Source organism: Doryrhamphus excisus, chromosome 17 (genome assembly GCF_030265055.1).
Source record: "Doryrhamphus excisus isolate RoL2022-K1 chromosome 17, RoL_Dexc_1.0, whole genome shotgun sequence".
NCBI lineage: Eukaryota > Metazoa > Chordata > Actinopteri > Syngnathiformes > Syngnathidae > Doryrhamphus > Doryrhamphus excisus.
In genome coordinates this window covers 6713579-6735944 of record NC_080482.1, presented here as the reverse complement: position 1 = coordinate 6735944, position 22366 = coordinate 6713579, and the positions used below count along the sequence as shown (strand labels likewise).

The following is a 22366-nucleotide window of genomic DNA, read 5'->3' as shown; positions in this document are numbered from 1 at the left end:
AAGAAATGTACACTGTACTTAATGTTCTAGGTTCACATAATGCTGGGGAACTTCAGGCTACATAATACAGAATTCTGGAGCCATATTGTGATTTATGTATTTGAAGAGTGACTGTTAATCTACTAATTGGACAAACAAGGCTGCAGGATAGCAAGCAGAGAGAAAGCGAGCCAAGCAATGTCAGACAAGACTGTGTATTCCGTTGCATTGTGCTGCAGGCCAACTATAGTATATGGGCATGCATATACACTACATTCATGTTGAGTTTGCAAGGGCACGTTTAAGGAAATCTGGGACACTCTCCTCTCCCGTCCAGGTCCTAAAAAAAATGTCTCGCTGACATAAGGTGCCATCTCACACCACACTCGAACAGCACCCAAAATGAGCCACGCCTGACTAATCCGACCGGGGTCAAACACAGTTCAGTTCTTAATAGTAAAATTTGCAAACGTCTCAGACAGTCTTTACCACCGCTTGGGGAAGATCATCAGCGGAACCTTTTGTTGTTTGTGCTGAGAGACGTCCTTTCTTTAATAAGGACACCTTGTTCACTTTTTTTTTTTTTCTCAAACATGAAAGTAACTGCAAACTGCATTTATATGCTAACTTGCATGGCTTAAAGGTGTATTTTACGCCACATGACACAAGGTGAAGGACTAAAGAATCCATCTGTGCTTTTTTTTTTTTAAACCGCTTATCCTATTCAGGGTCATACAGTAGCTGACTTTGGGCAGGAGGCGGGGGTACACTCACTCGCTTATGGGTAACACAAATCAATCATTCATTCATTCATTCATTTTCTCGCTTGGGGTGCTGGAGCCTATCCCAGCTGTCTTTGGGCGAGAGGCGGGGTACACCCTGGACTGGTCGCCAGCCAATCACAGGGCACATATAGACAAACAACCATTCACACTCACATTCATACCTATGGACAATTTGGAGTCACCAATTAACCTAGCATGTTTTTGGAATGTCGGAGGAAACCAGAGTACCCGGAGAAAACCCACGCATGCACGGGTAGGACATGCAAACTCCGCACTGAGAGGCCAAGGGTGGAATCGAACTCGGGTCTCCTAGCTGTGAGGCCTGCGTGCTAACTACTTGTCCAACACAAATCATTCATTCATTCATTTTCTACCGCTTTTTCCTCACGAGGGTCGCGGGGGTGCTGGAGCCTATCCCAGCTGTCTTCGGGCGAGAGGCCGGGTACACCCTGGACTGGTCGCCAGCCAATCACAGGGCACATATAGACAAACAACCATTCACACTCATATTCATACCTATGGACAATTTGGAGTCACCAATTACAACACAAATCAATCAAATTAATTTACTTTTTTGATTCCAATATAAGACAAATCTGAATATAAGACGCGCCTTCCCTGCTTTGCTTCTTACGTCCTGTTTAGTCCTGTCTCATACTTTTGATAGTCTTGAAGGTGAATTCAGAGTCTGGATTTGAATATGGGGAGTGAGTCGATGTTTTTTTGAATGCTGATGATAATGAGTGCCAGCGTTTGGAAAACAAACAAGGATGGAGACATGAAAAATAAGCAGATTAAGGGATGTTGTTGATATTGGATTAATATGACCGTTCTCTATCCATGGTGAAACCCAGGCTCTTTACCAGAGGGGTGAGACCAAGGAGCTGTCAATGGTGAGGGTGAAACTGTTGACTTTGGAGAGTAATTATTTTATTCCAACAAGAATAAGTTCAGTTTTGTTACTCTTGAGTTTAATGAAGTTTGTGGTAAACCATGATTTGATTTCTGAGAGTATATACAGTAAACCTCGGATATATCGGATTCAATTGTTCCCACTGGTTTTGTCCGATATAAGCGAAATCCGTTATATGCGTATACCGGAAAATGTCCGTTTTACGCATATATCGGATTTATATCCGGTATATGCGTAAATCGGATTTTATCCGTTATAAAAAGGCACTTCCTTGACTATGTTTCCAATGTACCTGGACGCGCAGGCAACGCTGCAAACGCTGCAAATGACGTTGTATAGCGGCCTGTCACGATTCGGCAAATCGGAGCGCCACGATGCGGCCATCCGATATATGCGAGGGAAATTTAATGGAAATGCATTGGAACGGGACTGGAGATTTTGTCCGAAATAGGCGAAATCGTTATAAAAAATCCGATATATGCAATGAATTTTTATTGGAAATGCATTACAGAAAAATTGGTTCTTTTTTATCTGTCCGTTGTGAGCGAATTTCCGATATATCCGAGTCCGATATATCCGAGGTTAACTGTATATACACAGAGTATAGAGTTTGCTTTGGTGGAAAGGTAGAGCAAAGAAGTGGTACTGGAAGTTGAACCTGCAGAATTTACTGCCCGGACAGCTCCCTAGCAGTGACATTGGAGGGGTCGGACTTGAAGGATTTAAACTGCATGAACAGAACACAGTGTGGTCTGTGAGATATGAATGGAGACTAGCTTATTTAAGTCATTGCTTTTGGTAGCTGCCTTCATGCATGAAAAAAAGTTGAATCAAATCCAACCTGACGTATATAAGCTGTTGAAAGTTGCATGCTGACAAGAAGAAGAATCGCACAAAGTACGCTGGGATTAAAGTGGGTCAAATCAAGTGGAAATAAAACTTCATTAATCCACAAAGTAGCTGTTTAAATCGATTAACTTGCCGATTTCAAGACTCAGAAGCATTCTAGGAGACTCCTGAAGAATACAAGCAAACATTGAATGCATCTGGCGTCCACTTTCTGGCCTGTGCCCTGCCTCGTGACCTTTGTAGTCATCTAATTGAACTGGATGGAGTTCAGAAGGAGGGATGATATCACAGAGACACGGTGGAGCTAAAGTTTTGAATCACTGGGTCAGTGGGTCAGAGACATCACTGGACATCCACAGAGCCAAACCACTCTCACTGGCACTCCTGAGGAATAGCCCAACGTTGCCAAATGCAGCTGTGACTACACCATGGCCTCTGCAACACACACAGAGTGCTGATACAGGAGTGCGCCCCTCTGAGAGTTGCACACACACACAAAGCTGATACGGAGAGCAGGCACCTAGAGACGGTCGCTGCGTTTAAACCCAATTACCAGTACACTCTATCGAATTAAACCAATGTTTTAATTAGGATTTTAGCAGTCAGGAAGGAGGAGGGATAATAACGTTCATTTGTCAAACAAAGAGGTTCTTGTAGATTACTTGGTGTTGATCTACTATTCTTTACATTTACCATTAAGTGGAGTGTTAAAATGGGCCGGTGTATTTTGGTACAGTTTACATTTTACTATACATTTTACATATACATTTTATATGTAACAGTGTGCCTGGTATTATTGTATCTGTAAAAGTGTCATGCAATCTGATATTATTATTTTATATTTATATTTAAATGTTTTATATATTTATTATTATTATTATTATTATTATTATTATTAATATTAATATTATTATTATTATTATTATTATTATTATTATTATTATTATTCATTCATTCATTTTCTATCGCTTATCCTCACAAGGGTCGCGGAGGTGCTGGAGCCTATCCCAGCTGTCTTTGGGCCAGAGGCGGGGTCCACCCTGGACTGGTCGCCAGCCAATCACAGGGCACATATAGACAAACAACCATTCACACTCACATTCATACCTATGGACAATTTGGAGTCGCCAATTAACATGTTAACAATTAGCATGTTTTTGGAATGTGGGAGGAAACCGGAGTACCCGGAGAAAACCCACGCATGCATGAAAAGAACATGTAAACTCCACACAGAGATGGCTGAGGGTGGAATTAAACTCTGGTCTCCTAGCCTAGCTTATTATTATTATGTGCTTGTGTCCCTTTTTTCAGGAGCACTTTGTAAACAACACACCACATCAAATAACAAAAAAGGTTGGCTCAGGCCGTGATACCAGGTTGTATGTTGAGTTTAAATGAAATACTTTGGAAAGAATGGGCGGACCGTATTCAAACACTTGGCGGGCCGGATGTGGCCCCCGGACCATAGTTTGCCGACCCCTGTTTTAAGTTCTGAAAGTTTTTTTTTTACCCCTCATAATGGAGATGTACTAATCTGATACTGATTTGGCAACCTTCCATTGTGGTACCAGTCGCAGTGGTACAGTATATAAAGGGTGGAGCTAAATGCACTACGGTGTAGTCTAATTGAAAATGGAATGGAAGGAACGTAAAACACACTTTTCTCAAACAAATCCCATCTTCTTCTTTTAAGCAACAACCGTGCCAAAAGGAGTTGGATGTCCTCCATTGTGGTCCTTCATTTTTTACAGATTCTTGTTAGCGAGTGCAAGGTGCTTTTTCCTGTTGCTTGATAACATGGCTGATACCGCTGCAGTGAAAGACATTGTGACCCAACTGGAGCCTCAGACAAAGAATCTTCCAGAATCCAAATCCAGAATCTTTCAATTAAATGAGCAGAATGGTACTGATAGACGCACTGGCTTGAGAAAAAAGCAATTGGAGAAAGTAGAGAAACTATCAGTTTAACCGTGGGTGGTTAAACAAACAATAGCATTTACATTCACGTCAGTTACATAAATAGCTTGACATCCTAGCAGCCCGACTAAAGGAAACTTGCAGTGAATTAACCAAAGACACAGTACAGTGCTGCATGATGACATTATCTTAGGTGCACCAACAGCATAAATAACATTTGCATTAATCTAACTATTCACTGCATTAAATCAGGGGTCTCAAACACGCGGCCCGCGGGCCAAATGCGGCCTGCAAGACGCTAGTTTGAGGCCCCCACCTTGATACCAAAGTTTAATGTTGCACACCGGACACAATTAAAATGATTTTGCCCCGCCCATACTGTTACCCTACCCTGTTACCCCGCCCTGTTTTGCTTTGGATTAGCAATGAAGCTAAAGGCTTATGACGCTGGGTACAAATAAATGCAGGAAATGATTTGGAATAAAAACGGAAAATACACGTCAAGATAAAGCATCTCATCAAACATGTTGTTAAAGTTACGACGCTGCTCCCAGACGGAACTGAGTACGATGCTAACTTGCTAATTGGGTAAAATTATTAAGTTTCATTCATGTTCATGTTAAAGGTTAAATCACTGTTAATACTGTACATTTGAATCTGGAAAAAATAATTTCTCTACCAACTGTATGTGGTTTCTTACGTTTTTCGTATTTGCTGTTTTATTATTATTTTACTTATTTATTACTGATTGATTGATTTATTGTCTTTATTCTTAATTTGTTTATTTATTTATTTATATATTTTTTTATTAAGATATTTGAGAACAGTGGAATGTTTTATCAGATATTTTGGTGTGGAAAACCGGAACCAAAGTACTGAAAAAGTGTAGGGTATAGCAGAAGCAAAAGCATTGAAGATTTTTTTTTTTTCCAGTTTTTAATAAATGCGTTTTGGGTTTTTTTTTTTGAAAACCTGATGCGGCTCGGCTTCACCCAGAACCTAGCTCCGGTGGTTGAGTTGAGTTTGAGACCCCTGCATTAAATGGTTAATTTTTCTTTTAAATCCATTCCTTACATTCACAGAAGTGACAATACTGACGGCAAAAGACTCAAGCTTGTCTAGCGGTACTGTATACAAGCAAACCGTACCACACAACTGGGACCAGTGCTGAAAAGTGTGATGGTACAGGTTGGATATTTTGGAGAAAATGCATATGGCCGCTATCTATAGAAGATGATATACTTAAGCACGATTGAAGCATGATTGTCTCCAAGTCGAATCAATGAAATGGAACATTAACATTTCTCCTCTCTCTCTGTGTTTCTCCCCCCTGTTGTCTCTGCACTCAGCAGCAGATGGCGTGCCAGTCCAGAAGGATGGGGAGCAGGTAAGACCTCATTCGCCGTTAAGCAGAACTTTTGCCACAAGCCAGGACAAGCCGAGGAACCAACATGGCTGACTTGAAGTAGTTGCACGGTGAGGTGCGGTGTTGACAGGCAGCTCACCTCACCCACCCACACCCCCCCTCATCCCCTGACTCGAGTCACGTGCTCTCCTGCTCTCACTAGTAGATTAGGAAAGTACCGCTGTGCGTCACTGTCAATCACTTCCATTTCCAGCACATACGTCTGCACATGATAGGGTGGCATATAGCTGGAAGAGTGAACAATTTCCATCAATCGGCATCTCACTGCGGTCAAACAATGTGTCGACGTCCACCTCGAAAAAGAGTTGCTGCTCAGTGCTCGTAAAGAAAAAAAAAACAGTGACCATTCCCATTATAGCCTCTCCTCACTTCCTCTTCTTTCTCTCTCCTCTGGGACAGGGTGCAGGAGAGAAAGCCATTTTCCACTAAAACGCAGCTTCACTTTTCAACCCAAAAAGTACTGCAGACCTATTCCATGATTTATTTATGCATTATGCTCCGCCGTGCCCTTGCAAGAGAAGAACTCACCCATGCAGGGCCATCATAAGATCATTTTTTTGGGGGCCTTTTTAAGAAGGAACATGGGTGTAGCTTCTTCACTTGTGCACTCGATCATTCAAGTGCTAAATCTCTTCACTACTTGTGCCTGAGTGGAAGGAGACGTATAAAAGGAAATATCTACATGGAAAATATGTTTACACAGAATAAAAAAAAACAGGAAGTTGTCAACTGTATTGATAAAGGCTGATTCTGAGTTATGTTGGTTGGTATTCAGTTACATTCATATAATAGTCTGTTAAAAAGGAGTATAATGGAAAAGATATAATGTTAAAAAAATAAAGTCACAATATGAGGATGGATGGTTTAATCTTTTAAAGCGTATTCGCTGAAGAAAACTAAATTATGAAATGTCTGTAGAGACTGACAGTTAGTTAGCATAGCTGTAGCAAAGCCTGTTTATTTTTCACACTATGAAGTGTGGTCATATACGTACACTAGCTAGGAGCGGTAAGAGTAAGAGGCGTTACCATGTCAACGAGGAAGAAGGTTTTTGACCTCATCACATCATGAAAAATCGACCCGCCTCTTGACTGAAGACTTCTGGGATAGGTTCCAGCACACCGCTGACCCTAGCGAAGACAAGCTGTACAGAAAATGGATGCATGGATGAATATTATGAACATTTTTTTCTCACATGTGCTACTCCTAAATAGGCTGTAGGCACACATATCACAATTGGAATATAATTAAAATGTCCATTTTGTATTTTAGGGGATATTTAATATTTGATTTTAATGTTGGATTTTCTACTTTCTTCTCAATTAAATAACGATGCCCATCCCTACAATGAATTAACTGTAATTAATCCATCGTTGAATTGGCCTAATTTGCCCATGGAGGTGCACAATGAATAAGTGTTTCTACTTTCCACTAAAAACCGATTGTCAATATCGACTTTTCTGCATCGCCAGTAGCCACCCGGTGTCCCGGTCTAGTTAGTGTCCAGCTGATAAAGAAAAATTCCGCCTTATCGCCTTTGTCCTCAGCAGCACCAGCAGCCTGCCCCCCCCACCCCCCCCCCACACACACACACATCCTCATCCTGCTACTGCAGGCTTTAGTCTTTTGTGTGACTGCTGCATCAGATACTACTGACATCTTTTTCTCTCTATCAGACTGCCTCTGGCATCCGTACACTAACTATACTAGTAGGTGTGTACTACATTTTGTGGTGATTTGACTAAACAAACACGTTACAGTAAGTGTTTTGTGGAATGCGTACAGCAGTGAGAGAAATTCCAAGTCGATCTACATTATGGGGGTCAAATTTTGGGGTTTGTTTACATCACCGCCATGACATGTATTTGCCAGAAAAACAATAGGTGCAGGCGTCACGGCGCTCGAGTGGTTAGTGCGCAGACCTCACAGCTAGGAGACCAGGGTTCAATTCCACTCTCGGCCACCTCTGTGTGGAGTTTGCATGTTCTCCGGTTTCCTCCCACATTCCAAAAACATGCTAGGTTAATTGGCGACTCCAAATTGTCCATAGGTATGAATGTGAGTGTGAATGGTTGTTTGTCTATATGTGCCCTGTGATTGGCTGGCGACCAGTCCAGGGTGTACCCCGCCTCTCGCCCAAAGACAGCTGGGATAGGCTCCAGCACCCCCGCGACCCTCGTGAGGAAAAGCGGTAGAAAATGAATGAATGAATAATTTGGGATTTAGGCGGCATAGTGGTCGAGTGGTTAACACGCGGGCCTCACAGCTAGGAGACCAGGGTTCAATTCCACCATCGGTGTGGAGTTTGCATGTTCTCCCTGTGCATGTGTGGGTTTTCTCCGGGTATTCCGGTTTCCTCCCACATTCCAAAAAAAACATGCTAGGTTAATTGGTGACTCCAAATTGTCCATAGGTATGAATGTGAGTGTGAATGGTTGTTTGTCTATATGTGCCCTGTGATTGGCTGGTGACCAGTCCAGGGTGTACCCCGCCTCTCGCCCAAAGACAGCTGGGATAGGCTCCAGCAACCCCCGCGACCCTTGGTGACTCCAAATTGTCCATAGGTATGAATGTGAGTGTGAATGGTTGTTTGTCTATAGTATGTGCCCTATGATACGCTGGCAACCAGTCCAGGTTGTACCCCGCCGGGATAGGCTCCAGCACCCCTGCGACCCTTGTGAGGAAAAGCGGTAGAAAATGAATGAATGAATGAACAATAGGTGCACCGGTTCAGGAGCAGAAGTTAGCGAACACAAATACATTTCATGACAGTGTCAATCAAAACATCTTTTTTGCTATTCTATTGGACGGTGCAGACGTACAGTACGTAATGCTGTGGCCTATGAATGTCAGCGGTGAGGCGGCTCATTCCTCCCTAGCATATTCAATCTCTTCATAAGTGAACAAATCCAAACTGATGGATGTTTAATTCCCTCCTTTCTCCCTGTCATTCTGGTCTTGACTCGTTCCTGAAAAACATCCCGTATCTTGTATCTTCCTCTTTTCTCTTCCTTTGCATTCCCCATGTGCAATCTCCCTATCTGTTGCAATCTTCCTATTCCCCCCCTTGCTGTGTACCCTCCATGCATGCCAATGTTCTCTCTGTCCTGTTGCTGTCTTTCCCTTCCCTATCACCTCCTTGTCGCTCTCCTGCTCAGCATGGCCGCTCAGAATTTTCATGGGAAGGAATCAATGTAAGTGTTGTGACATCAGTCCTTCATATTTTGTTTTGATCGGAGGCACCCTTTTAGAAGTCTTCACACCCCGTTCACGACCAACGTCCCCACCTTTTTACACTTTACAGTCCGTATAGTGCATCGGGCACAGTAGGAATAAGCACACACTGACTTGCAATAAAGGTTCGAGCAATGTAGCTTTGTTATTAATCCAACATCTCCATCACTTCTTCCCTCCACTCACCTCTCTCTAACACACACCGTCTGGATGTCTTTGTGTGCCCCGTCACACCGTCCATACTATCCTTTTCTTCTCCCTCTTCTTTCTCCTCCATCCCTCCGCCCTCACTTTCCTCCTCTATGCAGCTGTCTATGGAGGACACCACGTCGATCCTGCCGCGCCTCAAGAGGAACTCAAACGCCTACGGCATTGGAGCTCTGGCTAAGTCTTCTCTGTCAGGTGTGTCAGGTGTGTGTCTGTGCTGTGAGCGGTAAAGAGACCCCATGTTGGCTCCGTCCCCCTTCTCTGCGGACTTTGGAGTCAGCATGGTACCCGAAATGGGTTCCCCTTTTATCACCTCCCCTCCCTTTCCCCCCCCGCCCCCTTCCTACTCCTTCTCACACTGTGCTAGTCAATGACTCAGTGTGAGTCATTGGCGGAATAAAGTCAGTCTGAAAAAGACAATACACACATCACCGTGCAGCGCTGGTTGCTCTAAGAACAGGTGAGTGGGGCAGTGTAGTTTTCTGTGTTTGTGTGTCGTCCTGAATTAGAATGACTTTGGGTGTTTTGACTTGTGCAAAGTGTTGTGTTGAGTGGAGTTCAATCGAGTGCAGTGAAGTGTTTGCTCTCAGTGTAGTGTTTTTCATTTAATCCAGTGGCTTTTTTTTATCGTAGACAAACTGATGTGGCACCAACAACTTTTTAAGGCTATGTCCACACCTTTTTTTTCCAAAAACACATATTTCCCCCCTGGCTGGCTATTTGTCCTTGTCTTGCAGAAGAAGAAAAAACAAACAAATGCCGCTCTATTTGGCCAGTGATGTTAAACGGAAAGATGCCCCAGCGTAGTTGAAATGAAAAGTGCACATTCACGTTGGCTTTTATAGCGCGGATGAGACAATGCTGACTTTGCAGGATGTAAGAAGTGTCTCCCAAACATATGACACACAGGCAGCACAACAGACATGCACAGCAATCTCCTTCGTCACCGCGCTCGCATAGGAAACAGCGTCTAATAAGAGAAATGTTAGATTTTATATTCAAATGCTAAATGTTGTGTTATTCCATCAATAGACGTGTGTTTCATTTCTTTTACAAAAAAACTGCGTTTGTGTGGACGTAGCCTTAGTTAGAGAACTCTATTTCGGTTTTAAATTGTAAACCCTAACAACATTTCTCTTGATTATTTTTACATATATCTTATTACAGTACAATGTTTGTGTGACTACTTAGCAGAGGTTTGGTTTTACCACCTTTAATATATAGTGGAACCTTTAAAGTCAAGCAAAATCAGTTGTGAAAACTCCAATGTTTTAACTTAGTATACAGTAACTTAAACTTAACAAATAAGGTAACCATTAATCTGGTTCCTACATATCCTACTTATTGTGTGGAAATATGGGGTAATAACTATAAAAACAATCTTCACTCGTTAAATGTACTGCCTACAGAGAACATACTAACTCCTTATTTCTAAAATCACAAATACATAAACTTATAGTTCATCTTCAAACAGCTAAAATAATGCATAAGGCTAAAAATAACCAATTAGCTAAAAATGTCATCCAATACTTCATCCAGAGGAGAAATATGATCTCAGGGAAGAACTACATTTGAAACACTTCTATGCTCGGACTACGTTAAAAAGCCATAGCATTTCAGTATGTGGAATCAAACTATGGAATGGATTGAGTAAGACCCTCAAACAATGCACAACGATGAGCCAATTCAAGAAACAATACAAGCAGTTGATGTTTGCTAAATACAAGGATGAAGAGTCATGATGTGCTATACATATCACTATATTGACACTTACAATGGTACACATTATGTCATTGTATGTCAATAAACTATGTTGGGAAAGCAGGAAGTGAACAAATGTAACAGTTCCTGATTGTAAAAGTACCAGATGGAGGGGTAGGATTTAATAAGCTTTGCTTCTTCCTACTCCTTTTGGACATGTGGAACTGTGAATTGATTATGTGGTGCACTCAATTGTAATCTGATGCATGTTCAAATGAAATAAAACCATTACCATTAATATAAAAATAAACTATTAAATTAATTCCAAAAAGTGCCTTTCTCAGCTAATATTTTAACATTCCCAGTTGTTACACATAAAAAGAAGTGAACCACTGTAACAAGCAACGCAGCTTACTTAATGTATGTTCTTGAGCAAAACATGTAAAAAAAAAAGCGACAAATATCCAGAGAAAAAGGGAAACGTGCATGATAAGCATTTTACGCTCACTGAACAGAGCTATCGTGAGTTACACCGAGTTCGTATGTGCCATCATGCATGAAACATATCAATCTTTTGAAATAAAAGCGTGATGTGAACTGAAATCTCTTGTAATATGATGCTATCCTGCATTCTTCAATTCAACTTCAGAGGCAATTTTGGTTCAATTCCACATTGTTGACTTTAGAGGTTCCACTGTGTATTAATTGTAACATTGAACGGATGTTGGAAAGAAAAAAAAAAATAGCCGCATGTACTGGAAGTGGTGCACAGATCAGCTCCTAATGGCTCTAGTCAGTTGATTTCTGCGGTGCAGTGCAGATGCTTGACTGTGTGGACTACGCCAATGATGTCTCTCGACCCTTTAATGTAATTTATTCGCGCATATCATGCGTTCAGCTCAATCGGTTTAACACTACATTATATGTTGTCATAAAGCGTGCTGTAAAGTTAGCGGCTCATACGTCAGCTTGGGTGCAGTCTATACATGGGAATGATGGTTGCGAGGAGTGAGGGATGTTTTTCTACTTCTACTACCTCAGTATAGTGGTGCAGGCGCTTACAGTGTCGACAGGCTCTCATTACTCATGCCAACGCTGTCACGTCACCCCAATTAACCTGTTCAAGCCCATGATGCACTTTTGACAGATCCCACACATGCATTCCCTCCTCTTCTTCCTTCCTTCCCTCCCACTGCCATGAGATGATGGCTCATTTAAACACATGAATGTCATCTCTATAACCTCTGCCATTCAGCTATTCTCATAATCCATGTTCACAAGCACCCCCATTTAGCCACAGCCATATGAATAGTAGGCTTTGACTGATATACTTCTTTCACGCTTAAATATCTCAATTTGAAGCTATTTAATTGTATTATTTAACATGGGCACATTTTCAAGGTCCCATATTCTATTATTTCTCAGAGATCCTTCAATAGTGTGTTGGAAGTGTGCTGTATAAAATCTCGCCTTGATGCTGTGAACACACCATTTTGTGTCTGTCACTGTTTGTCCACAGAATGTGTGCCTCCAAGAAGCGCTATTATGCACTTTTTACAAATACACAGAAAAACAAAATAATCAAACTTACAGTTCCCACGTCTGTAGGTCGACATTTTCTTCTCATGTTTGATGCTCACAATCTATAAGGATGCATATTACTGTTAGAACATCATTAAAAAACAAACAAATGCAAGAATATGACATCATATCTAAAGGCATAACTTAACATAACAGCCCAATATTAACAACGTAAAAGCAATATATCAGTCTCACCCTGCAGGCTTCATTTCTTCGACAGGCCATCACATCATCCACTACCGGTCATACACACTTGATAATAACACTATTATCCTATGTCTTCCCCTCCCCCTTTTTTCTATTTCTCCACGTCTCTTCTCCATATTCCCTGAACTCCTGTCATTTATTATCCACCTCCTTCAATTCCTACACTTCCCTCATTTCCTCCCAAACTCAACCCCATCCGCCCTTCAGGTGTGACCCGCTCCATGAAGGAAAGAGTGACCAAGCCCACGGCCATGGCTCAGGGTCGCGTCGCTCACATGATTGAGTGGCAGAACTGGGGCATGCAGACAGTAGGCTCGGGGGGCCTCCCCCAGTCCCGTATCAGCACCCAGGAGCGGGAAAAGGAGCGGCGGCTAGAGAACGACGCCTACAGTGACCTGAGCGACGGCGAGAAGGAAGCTCGATTCGCCGCAGGTTGGCAAACACAGCCACTGACAAGGGCAAGGTCCTTCACAGTGCCTGTCAAGTGCTCTTCTCCTGTCGTCTTAAACAGCCAATTAAGGCATCATTCATGACCCTTAATATCATCTTTAACCTCAGGTATCCTGCAGCAGTTTGCCATTTCGGAGGCCACCCTCCTGGCCTGGTCATCCATGGATGGCGAGAGCCCTCGGTCAGGTTCAAACCAGGGCAGCGTGGCCCATCTGAGCGAGGTCAACCAGGAGAGCATCACCAGTCGAGGTAACGTTTGCAAAGTTGATGTAGTCTGCATAAACAGCACATTTTGATAGAAAAGCAATTCTCAGGTACGCCTTAATGAGCTTCACATTACTTTGTTGTTGTCCTTTACAATTTAAAGGGTGTGATGCTTCGTTAGCACATTTGCATGAAGCCATCCCATGATTCTTAAATCAAATACACGAAAAATAATAACCTCAGAGTAGAAAAAAAAAAATCGCTGTGTGTTTACTCTTGGGTCTAATTTAGATCCGCCTCTTGAGAGATGGAATATTGCACAAAGTGTTCTTGTGTGTCAGCATCATAAGATGTGACAAAAGTAATGAATCTACATTACAGGGCAGGCCACTTGACTAGTCTTTAAGAGATTTATATGCCAGGTTTTTGGATCTAGGCCTCGGAATCAATTCCAGGATGCTGGCCAAACTCCAGTTGGTCAGCATTTTTCTGTTCTAGAGTCAAAGTCTGTATTAAAGGTGATACCTGCCTTGGTTAAAAACCAAATGACACGTTTCACATAAGGATTGTGAATGATTGCAAAATGAAAAAAATGCAATAAATTATAAAAAAAAAAAAAAAAACAGGTGCAGAAAAATGTTAAATGTTGCAAGTCCTTAGTTGTATCAAGAAAGACTCTCTTCACAGCCATGGGCAAAAAGCTACAGTATGTTTCAGTCTAGTGCTCCAAGCTCTCATGACTGAGTCTGCCACAGGGAAGATAGACAAATAGAGAGTGCCCATGGTGGGCGGGGTCATCCAGTATCTGTCTGGCCCGTCGGAGGAGGCGACTGAAATAGATCTCTCTAGACGTGGGGAAGTGGCGAGCCGATGATTCGTTGAGCTGTCTTGATGACCTGCTGCAGTTGTTCCTTTTCCATACCACACAGTGCATCCATAGGTGAGGGACACTCTCTATCGAACAGTGGTAGAAATAGTTCCAGCAGTGGTGGAGGTGGAGTTTGTTACTTCTCAACATTCTCAGGAAGAAGTGGGATTTTTTTTTGATGGTATGAGTAGGGTTCACAGTGTAGCCCAGGTCCTCTGAGATGTGCAACTGTTAGTATGCAAATTACCCAAAATGCAGTACAGGCGCTTCCTGTATGCACACTATGTAATGCTACACAGACAACCACTGATAAATTACTTACAGTTTATGCTTCTGACTCTTCAACATAACAAAGTAATGTTGGAACGGCATCAGGCTTCAGCAACAGTTTGGTGGATAATCCAGCTTTTTGCCCATAATTGATGGTTTTGTGGGTGTTTTCCAACAAAACTACGTTTTGATGTTACATGTTCAGTTGTCTATTTATTTGTAATTCTTTTTGCATCATTTTCTGCATGTACAACTATAAATAATGTCTATAAAATGTGTTTTACGTTAACATTTTTCGGTGTTTTAAACAGATTAACTGGAGTTACATAATTTTCTATGGGAAAATTTGCTTTGGTTAGAGTCCGTTTTGGTTTGAGCCTGAATGTTAACCAAGGCATCGCTGTAATACACTAATGTAAACTTAACTATTGGGTCAGGCCCTGTGTATCTTTCTCGTAACACTGCTTGTTGAGGCTGGTACTTTTGGAAAGTGTTGTAAAAAATCTAAACAAAAAAATAATAATAAGCAAAGTTAATCCTTTCATGCTCACTGAAGTGAATCTTGCACAATTCAGTTTGATCTCTGAAGTTTTGTGCAACTTTCGTGGTGCAATTGGATCTGATTAAAAATTTCACTGTATTGATTCAGTCACCACCATATCAAATAATCATGGTTCTCGTACCGCTTTCCCGCTATCATTCCTTACTTCCTCCAGACCAGATCTTGCACCACTCCTCAGCGGAGGTGTGGCCCCACACCTACGTCTCCCAGGGACACTACTGCCTCTCATCCTCGGATGCCTGGGATCCCATCAACAACGACCCGTCGGGTGTGGCGTCTCCTCCCGCCGGCTCCTACCTCGTGGGGACTGAGGGCTACGACGGGCAGGCAGCCGCTCACTTCCTGTCGCAGCAGCAGCAACAGCAGCAGCAGCAGTTCAGCCTGCAGCAGCAGAGCCAGCTGCAGCAGCTGCAGCAGATCCAACAGATGCAGCACTACCAGCAGCAGCAGCTCCTGCAGTATCAGCAGCAACAGGTGAGCACCATGAGGGATGAGTGAAATGTACAATTGCATTGTAGATTATATCTACATCTACACTGACAGTCTTTAAAAACGCTATTTTAGTTGTGTTTGTAACATTGCTACTAAATGGTGTGTGCAACAAAAAAACAACGACCACAATAATAAACATATTGTCAAATTAATCCAATTTATGTGTTAGCTACCAAACAGACCCATTTTGCCGGCGAAGTTACATCATATGGATGAGATAATTACAGCTACAGCAAAATTATCATGCAGCAAATTATTATACAAACAGGGGATATTTGTATTATACATGACGACACAATTGACACGGGTTGAACCCAAGCACAAGCAGGGGCAATTGCTAAGCTAACTTTCAAACGTTAGCTTATAGCGATTCGCTAGCATGTATATACTCACAACAACACGGATAGAAATGTACTTATAATATTCATAACGATACAAAACATTATAATTAATAGCTACCCCACCTGGAATAGAGGGAGAAATCAATGACTTCGTCGCACTGGAATTTATTGCAACTAGCAAAACACAGCGACTACGGACGGAGCCAAAAGGAAGCAATCGATCGATGATTAACTGATCAAGACTTACTCGTTGATCACAGCTCAAATATAAGAATGCTACAGAATAAAACATAACCACCTAACCTATATTATTTTTAATGATTTGCACTTATACTCTATGAATAAAAAATAATGTTTACATTTAAAAAAAAATGCACTAACCTACAAATTCACACCTATGGACAATTTTCAGTCTCAGATTAATTTGACATTCATGTTTTTTGGGGATGTGGGAACATTGTGGTTCTATTGTAGCCACATTTTGGTGTTTACATTTCGCTGAATTATGTCTGCAAATACAAAACAGGCTTTGTGTATAGTTTACCAATTGTACTTGCCTATGTGCGGAGTTTAAAAAAAACAGTTGGAACACCTGTGATTTGATCCATGGATCAAAAACAGATCCCACTGATTCCAGTCTCCTCATCATCAAAATTTTTTCCCCAGCTGCACAGCGCCAACCACTCCTTGCAAGCGACCCCCAACAGCACCATTCACAGCCTGGTCCACCAAGTGCACCCGCCCCTGGTTGACCTGTGGAACACGGGACAGATGGAGGCCTATCAGGTGGAGGCTGGAGGCTACATGGGCGTGGCGGCCGTGGTGGAACCCAGCCTCTGTGTTCCTGGCGGAGAGGAGCTGGTGGGGAACGAACACTCACCACTGTTGGAGCAGCAGGAAGAAGAGGAGGACATTAAGGTGAAATCTTGACTAGATCCATGCAGTTTTTAGCATACTTTAACCCATTACATGAGTGATAGCAAAGAAGAAAAGTGTGATAACAACCACAGAACCAGAAATGCAACTTATAGAAACGCAGGAAAGGATCTGGCTGCTCAGAGTAACACAATTATAACATTAAATATCAATTACATACAAGCAAAAAGCACAGGTTGTGTCCTTATGCTGCCAGCTGATACAACACTTCCGTCCGTCACTTCCTGTAGGACACCATTAGGGGACAGCATCACTCTGCAAACACATTCATTCATTCATTCATTTTCTACCGCTTTTCCTCACGAGGGTCGCGGGGGTTACTGGAGCCTATCCCAGCTGTCTTTGGACGAGAGGCGGGGTACACCCTGGACTGGTCGCCAGCCAATCACAGGGCACATATAGACAAACAACCATTCACACTCACATTCATACCTATGGACAATTTGGAGTCGCCAATTAACCTAGTATGTTTTTTGGAATGTGGGAGGAAACCGGAGTACCCGGAGAAAACCCACAAATGCACGGGGAGAACATGCAAACTCCACACAGAGATGGAATTGAACTTGGGTCTTCTAGCTGTCTTCTAACAACACACCAGTATTCACTCATTAATTCATTTTCTACCGCGGGTAGATAGCGGGGGTGCTGGAGACTATCCCAGCTGTCTTCAGTTGAGAGGTGGGGTACACCCTGGACTGGTCGCCAGCCAATCACAGGGCACATATAGACAAACAACCATTCACACTCACATTCATACCTATGGACAATTTGGAGTCGCCAATTAACCTAGCATGTTTTTTGGAATGTGGGAGGAAACCAGAGTACCCGGAGAAAACCCACGCATGCACGGGGAGAACATGCAAACTCCACACTGAGATGGCCGAGGGTGGAATTGAACCCTGGTCTCTCAGCTGTGAGGTCTGCGTGCTAACCACTCGACCGCTGTGCAGCCTCTGCAAACACATACTGTAGCTATTCCCACTCTGTCAGGCGTATATAAAGATGAGTAGTTTTATTACAAAGTGATGAACATCTCTTTAAACTCTTTTTAATCGCAGAAGCACCGGGTCAACGGGGTCAAAAAACACTCTCCTGATAGCAACATCTACCTCTGCATGTACTGTAAAGTGTTGGACGTGCCACTCAGCTATTCGTGTTACACTTGCATACCTAGCAACATGTACAAATTTTTCATTTTTTGCAGTGTGCCGTCTCAAGAGTTCATTCAGTCGCATTTTCCAGCAGGAAGATGCTTTGACAAAAAGTAATGTTGTGTAACTGTGGTGATCTGCTGTCTATATAATATAGCATATTTCTAACTAGATAAATTAATATCTGTCTGTGTTTGCCTCAGGATGGCGAGGTGACACTGTGTATGGAACCCGAGTCTGCCATGTTGACTCCGCCCACGCAGCCGGGGGACGCCTCCGGCGCAAGTAGTCCGGGGCAACCGCTGCCAGAGCCGATGGTGGAGCAGAAGGCCTCCGACGCCGCGACCACGTCCGGCAGCCTCGCTCACACGCTACAGGAGGAGGAAGAAGAAGAAGAGGAGGGCCAGCAGCAGCAGCAGCAGCAGCAGCAAGAAGGGTCGGCTGCTTCCATGGCAACCAACTGACTTCCTGGCTGTGACTCCTTGATACAAAAACTGACCGGCGAAGTCAGACAATAGTAATACAATATCTATCTATTATTCTGTTGCTTTTCAGGTATCAAAAACAAACAAAAAAATAACTTTTTTTTGCAAAATGGAATGAAAGCGGACATGATGGAAGACCTGATGCAACAAACTTTGTAAGCCTTACATCCCAAAGGTACATAGAGAGGATGGAGGTGGAGGAGGCGGAGCTACACAGACATTACCACCAGGGACCAGGAAGTAGGAAGGCGGTGGATACATGCATGCTTTTTTTCTGATGACAAGTGACCCCATCATCCTATAATGAAAATTTAACATAATACTAAAACATTATAATAGGAATAATTTTATAATAAAGCGGAAAAGGGAGCAAGATAAAAATACATGTTTAAGTGTATGATAAGATATTAACAAGAGAGGGGGGGGGCTGTTTACAACATATTAGGACATTGTGCGACCCCCCTTCATACATACACCCCCCCCCCCTCCAAAAAGCAGTTTTTAAAGCCCTCCAATGATGAATTCTTCCATGACTGCACACACACTAACACTGCACAGATAAGGATTGTACTGTAAAGATAAGTGTGCTTCCTACTCTGTCTCTCTGTATGCATGTTCCTATGGAGTACCTGTACTATACAGCACTGTATAGACTTTGCACTGAAACCATAGCGTGGGGAGGATGGGATTTACTGTGGGCTCGGAGCAGCGGAGGAAGAAAAAATAAAAGACAGAACTCTTTTTTTTCTTTTGCACTGATGCAATCCAACCGATCAGAGGTTGCCTTTTGGACGGTTGATGTTCGCCGAGGCCCACTCTTGAAAGCTTTTAACACCACACAAACACACACACACACATAACCAAAACACAACCACTTAACAACAACAACAACAACAACATCGACCCTCAGTCATGAATAATGTTTGATGACGATGATATCGAACACCGTTTGAATGTACGGGAACACTTTCAGTGGGAATTTGGGTGTTGAAATGTGGATTCATTGTTTGCTCATCTGCACCACTACACCACTACCACCACTACTACTACTACTACTACTAATATTACATAACTCCACAAGGTTTTGGACAGTTACAGCACCGTCATGGATTTTAAAGAAAACAATATGTGATTCAAGGGTACATTTTCAGCTTAATTTATGGGGTTTCACAAGTATTTGGATATCGTGAATTATGAATATATTCCACAGCTGTCAATGATAACGTTTGTTTTTTGAGTTTCCTCCCTAAAGATACGCACTCGCTCTTAAAAATGATGGTTATAGTTAAATGAAATGCTTTGATAGACTAATGTTTTGCTGACTCATCCTGTTGGTCTAGCCTGCATGGTGGACAAGTGGTTAGCACACTGGCCTCGCAACTAGGAGACCCGAGTTCAATTCCATCCTCGGTGGAGTTTGCATGTTCTCCCTGTGCATGCGTGGGTTTTGTGGTCCCACATTCCAAAAACATGCTAGGTTAATTGGCGACTCCAAATTGTCCATAGGTATGAATGTGAGTGTGAATGGTTGTTTGTCTATATGTGCCCTGTGATTGGCTGGCGAACAGTCCAGGGTGTACCCCGCCTCTCGACTGAAGACAGCTGGGATAGGCTCCAGCACCCCCCCATGACCCTCTGAGGATAAGCGTAGAAAATGAATGAATAAATGACGCCCCCTATTGGTTGTGATCAAAATGCGTTTAAAGACAAATTTTAGACTTTTTAAAAAATGTTTTCCCCATCTATCTCAAATCTACCAAACATGCGCTTCTAAGTCCCCTTAAACGTGCATAGCAAATTCCATGCGGATTGCGCTTTAACACCCCATGCTAAAGTTCCCGTAGGTGTTTTGTGGAGTGTGCTAAGCTGTGTGAGAAATTTCAAGTTTTCACACTTTGTCAGACAAATAACAGTACAACCGCAGTGCATGATTTGACAAATTTTCACCCTTTTGTGTGCCAGCGGGATTAGAAGCGTTAGCTTGGCTGGCTGTCAGGCTAATGTGCATAATGTGGCAGTCGTTTCTAGAATAACATTCATTTGTGAAACCTCTTCAATTAAAGCTGAAAAATTTGCACTTCAATCACATCTTGATTGATTATTTTTAATCCCATGTGAGGTGAAATATTGGTAAATTGTCCAAATACTTGTGCACCAAAAACACATAAATATCTCAATTGTAACCAGCAATAGGCAGGCACAAGGCTGGCTCGCCGGTGTCGGCTCTTGTTACATAAAATGTAAATATCATAGAAAAGATGAAACAACTTACACTCACAAATATTGTAGTACAGTATTATATATTTTTTTTTATGTTGGGATTTCTTCTAAACATGCTTGAATTCATGATTCCAACTTCCATTGGACTGTAAATGAAAAGGGAGGGAAGTGTGCTGCTCAATCAGCCAATCAGGGAATAGAAGAGGCGGAGCTTAAGGCGTCTTCCTTGCTCGTGTGTGAGGCAACTGCTTTGGGGAGTGTGACATTTTTTTATTTTTTATTTTTTATTTCATACATAAAGGAGAGATGAAGTGGAGATAAGATACTTTCTGTGCATGGGAAACTTTGCCACATTTTCTCATTGATTGTGTGAGAAACTTTCAAGCTATAAAAAAAAAACACAAAACAAACGGACTTGAATGACTTGATGTATTTGCTTCTTTATGCAATGTTGGTACAATGTTTATTTTTCTACTTGAAACCCCTAAAGCTACAATAGGTGTCATGGTTGTGAAAGTAGTGGTGCAAGAAGACATTTTGGCGAGAGATTAAAAAAAAAAAAAAAAAGGTGGATTTTGTCAGTTTTGATGATGGCTCCAAATAAGAATGTCTTTATACAATATGGCACATATTCATTTATTTATTTAGCCGTTAAGGGAAGATTAGCTTGTACAGAGTCTTATCATTTGACTAAATGCTGCTTTGGTTCGATATGTGCTCACCTCAGAGAGGAACCGTGCATGGGAAATAAGCGGAATTGCCACTGTTTCTTCTTGCTTTTTTTTTTTTGGCTGGGGGCCGGGGGGTGGGGGTGGGGGGAGCCTAAAGTCCTGCTTTTATTTTCTTGATCAACCAATGAATGAATAAATAAGAAGCCACATTTATTCCTGTGGATGTTAAGGCTTTAAGGATCATGTCTCTCTCCTTTTGTATATGACTGGGGACTCAACCCTTTGTATGTGTTGTCTATATTTTCTATGTTTGTGTGTATGTGTTGTCTTGTTGGAAGAATCACTGCCTGGCGAAAAAAAAAAAAAAGTTCAACCAAAGGATATATTGGAAGCAATCAGACATATAATTTGCATCCAAAAACATGGCCGCTGTGTGAAATGACACGTGTGTAAATGTGTGTATAAAAATTGGCACTTACGCATGCTTGATGGAACATTCTTCCTTCTTGTCTCCTCCTTTTTTTTTTGTGTTTTCCATTCCCTTTTTCCTCTTCAATACTGCACAGACCGAACCTCCTTCCACAACTCCACCACTCCTCCTCCTGCTCCTCCTGTGGGGCAAATAAAGAGACAAAACCAGCAAATGTTTTATGCATTTGTGTGGACATACCGTACCTTTTATCCACTTTATCTATCAACAATGGAGGTGAACGATTGCAAATCGGTAAGTATACTATATATCGTTTTATGTAGGAGGAGACAAGGGCTGCTGTTGCACAACACATAAGTATAACTCAACAGCAGTGCTAAGTGAAATTAAGTAAACTACCCATTACTGACAATTACGGTTAATGACAATTATATCATTTATTATTATTTAAAAAATGTAATTAAGATATTAAAATAATTTAATTACA

The 22366-nt window shown here is 42.1% G+C and overlaps 1 protein-coding gene and 1 long non-coding RNA gene across 2 annotated transcripts in view; one reads left to right on the top strand and one right to left on the bottom strand.

Annotated features, from left to right (window-relative positions):
* LOC131105046 (protein FAM131B-like) overlaps positions 1 to 22186 on the top strand; it is a 49423-nt gene extending 27237 nt beyond the window's left edge. The window contains exons 7-14 of the mRNA XM_058052746.1: positions 5793 to 5830; positions 9028 to 9063; positions 9412 to 9514; positions 13007 to 13231; positions 13358 to 13498; positions 15308 to 15627; positions 16653 to 16904; positions 18277 to 22186. Coding sequence (XP_057908729.1) covers positions 5793 to 5830; positions 9028 to 9063; positions 9412 to 9514; positions 13007 to 13231; positions 13358 to 13498; positions 15308 to 15627; positions 16653 to 16904; positions 18277 to 18537 — 1376 coding nt within the window. The 3' untranslated portion in view covers positions 18538 to 22186. The remainder of the gene's footprint in view (positions 1 to 5792; positions 5831 to 9027; positions 9064 to 9411; positions 9515 to 13006; positions 13232 to 13357; positions 13499 to 15307; positions 15628 to 16652; positions 16905 to 18276) is intronic.
* Positions 5214 to 16210, bottom strand: LOC131105048 (uncharacterized). Its single transcript, XR_009119865.1, has 3 exons — positions 16110 to 16210; positions 12603 to 15606; positions 5214 to 7013 (listed from the first exon to the last, which is right to left on the bottom strand). It is a non-coding gene; the product is annotated as an uncharacterized LOC131105048 (long non-coding RNA).
* Positions 22187 to 22366: the final 180 nt, after the last annotated feature.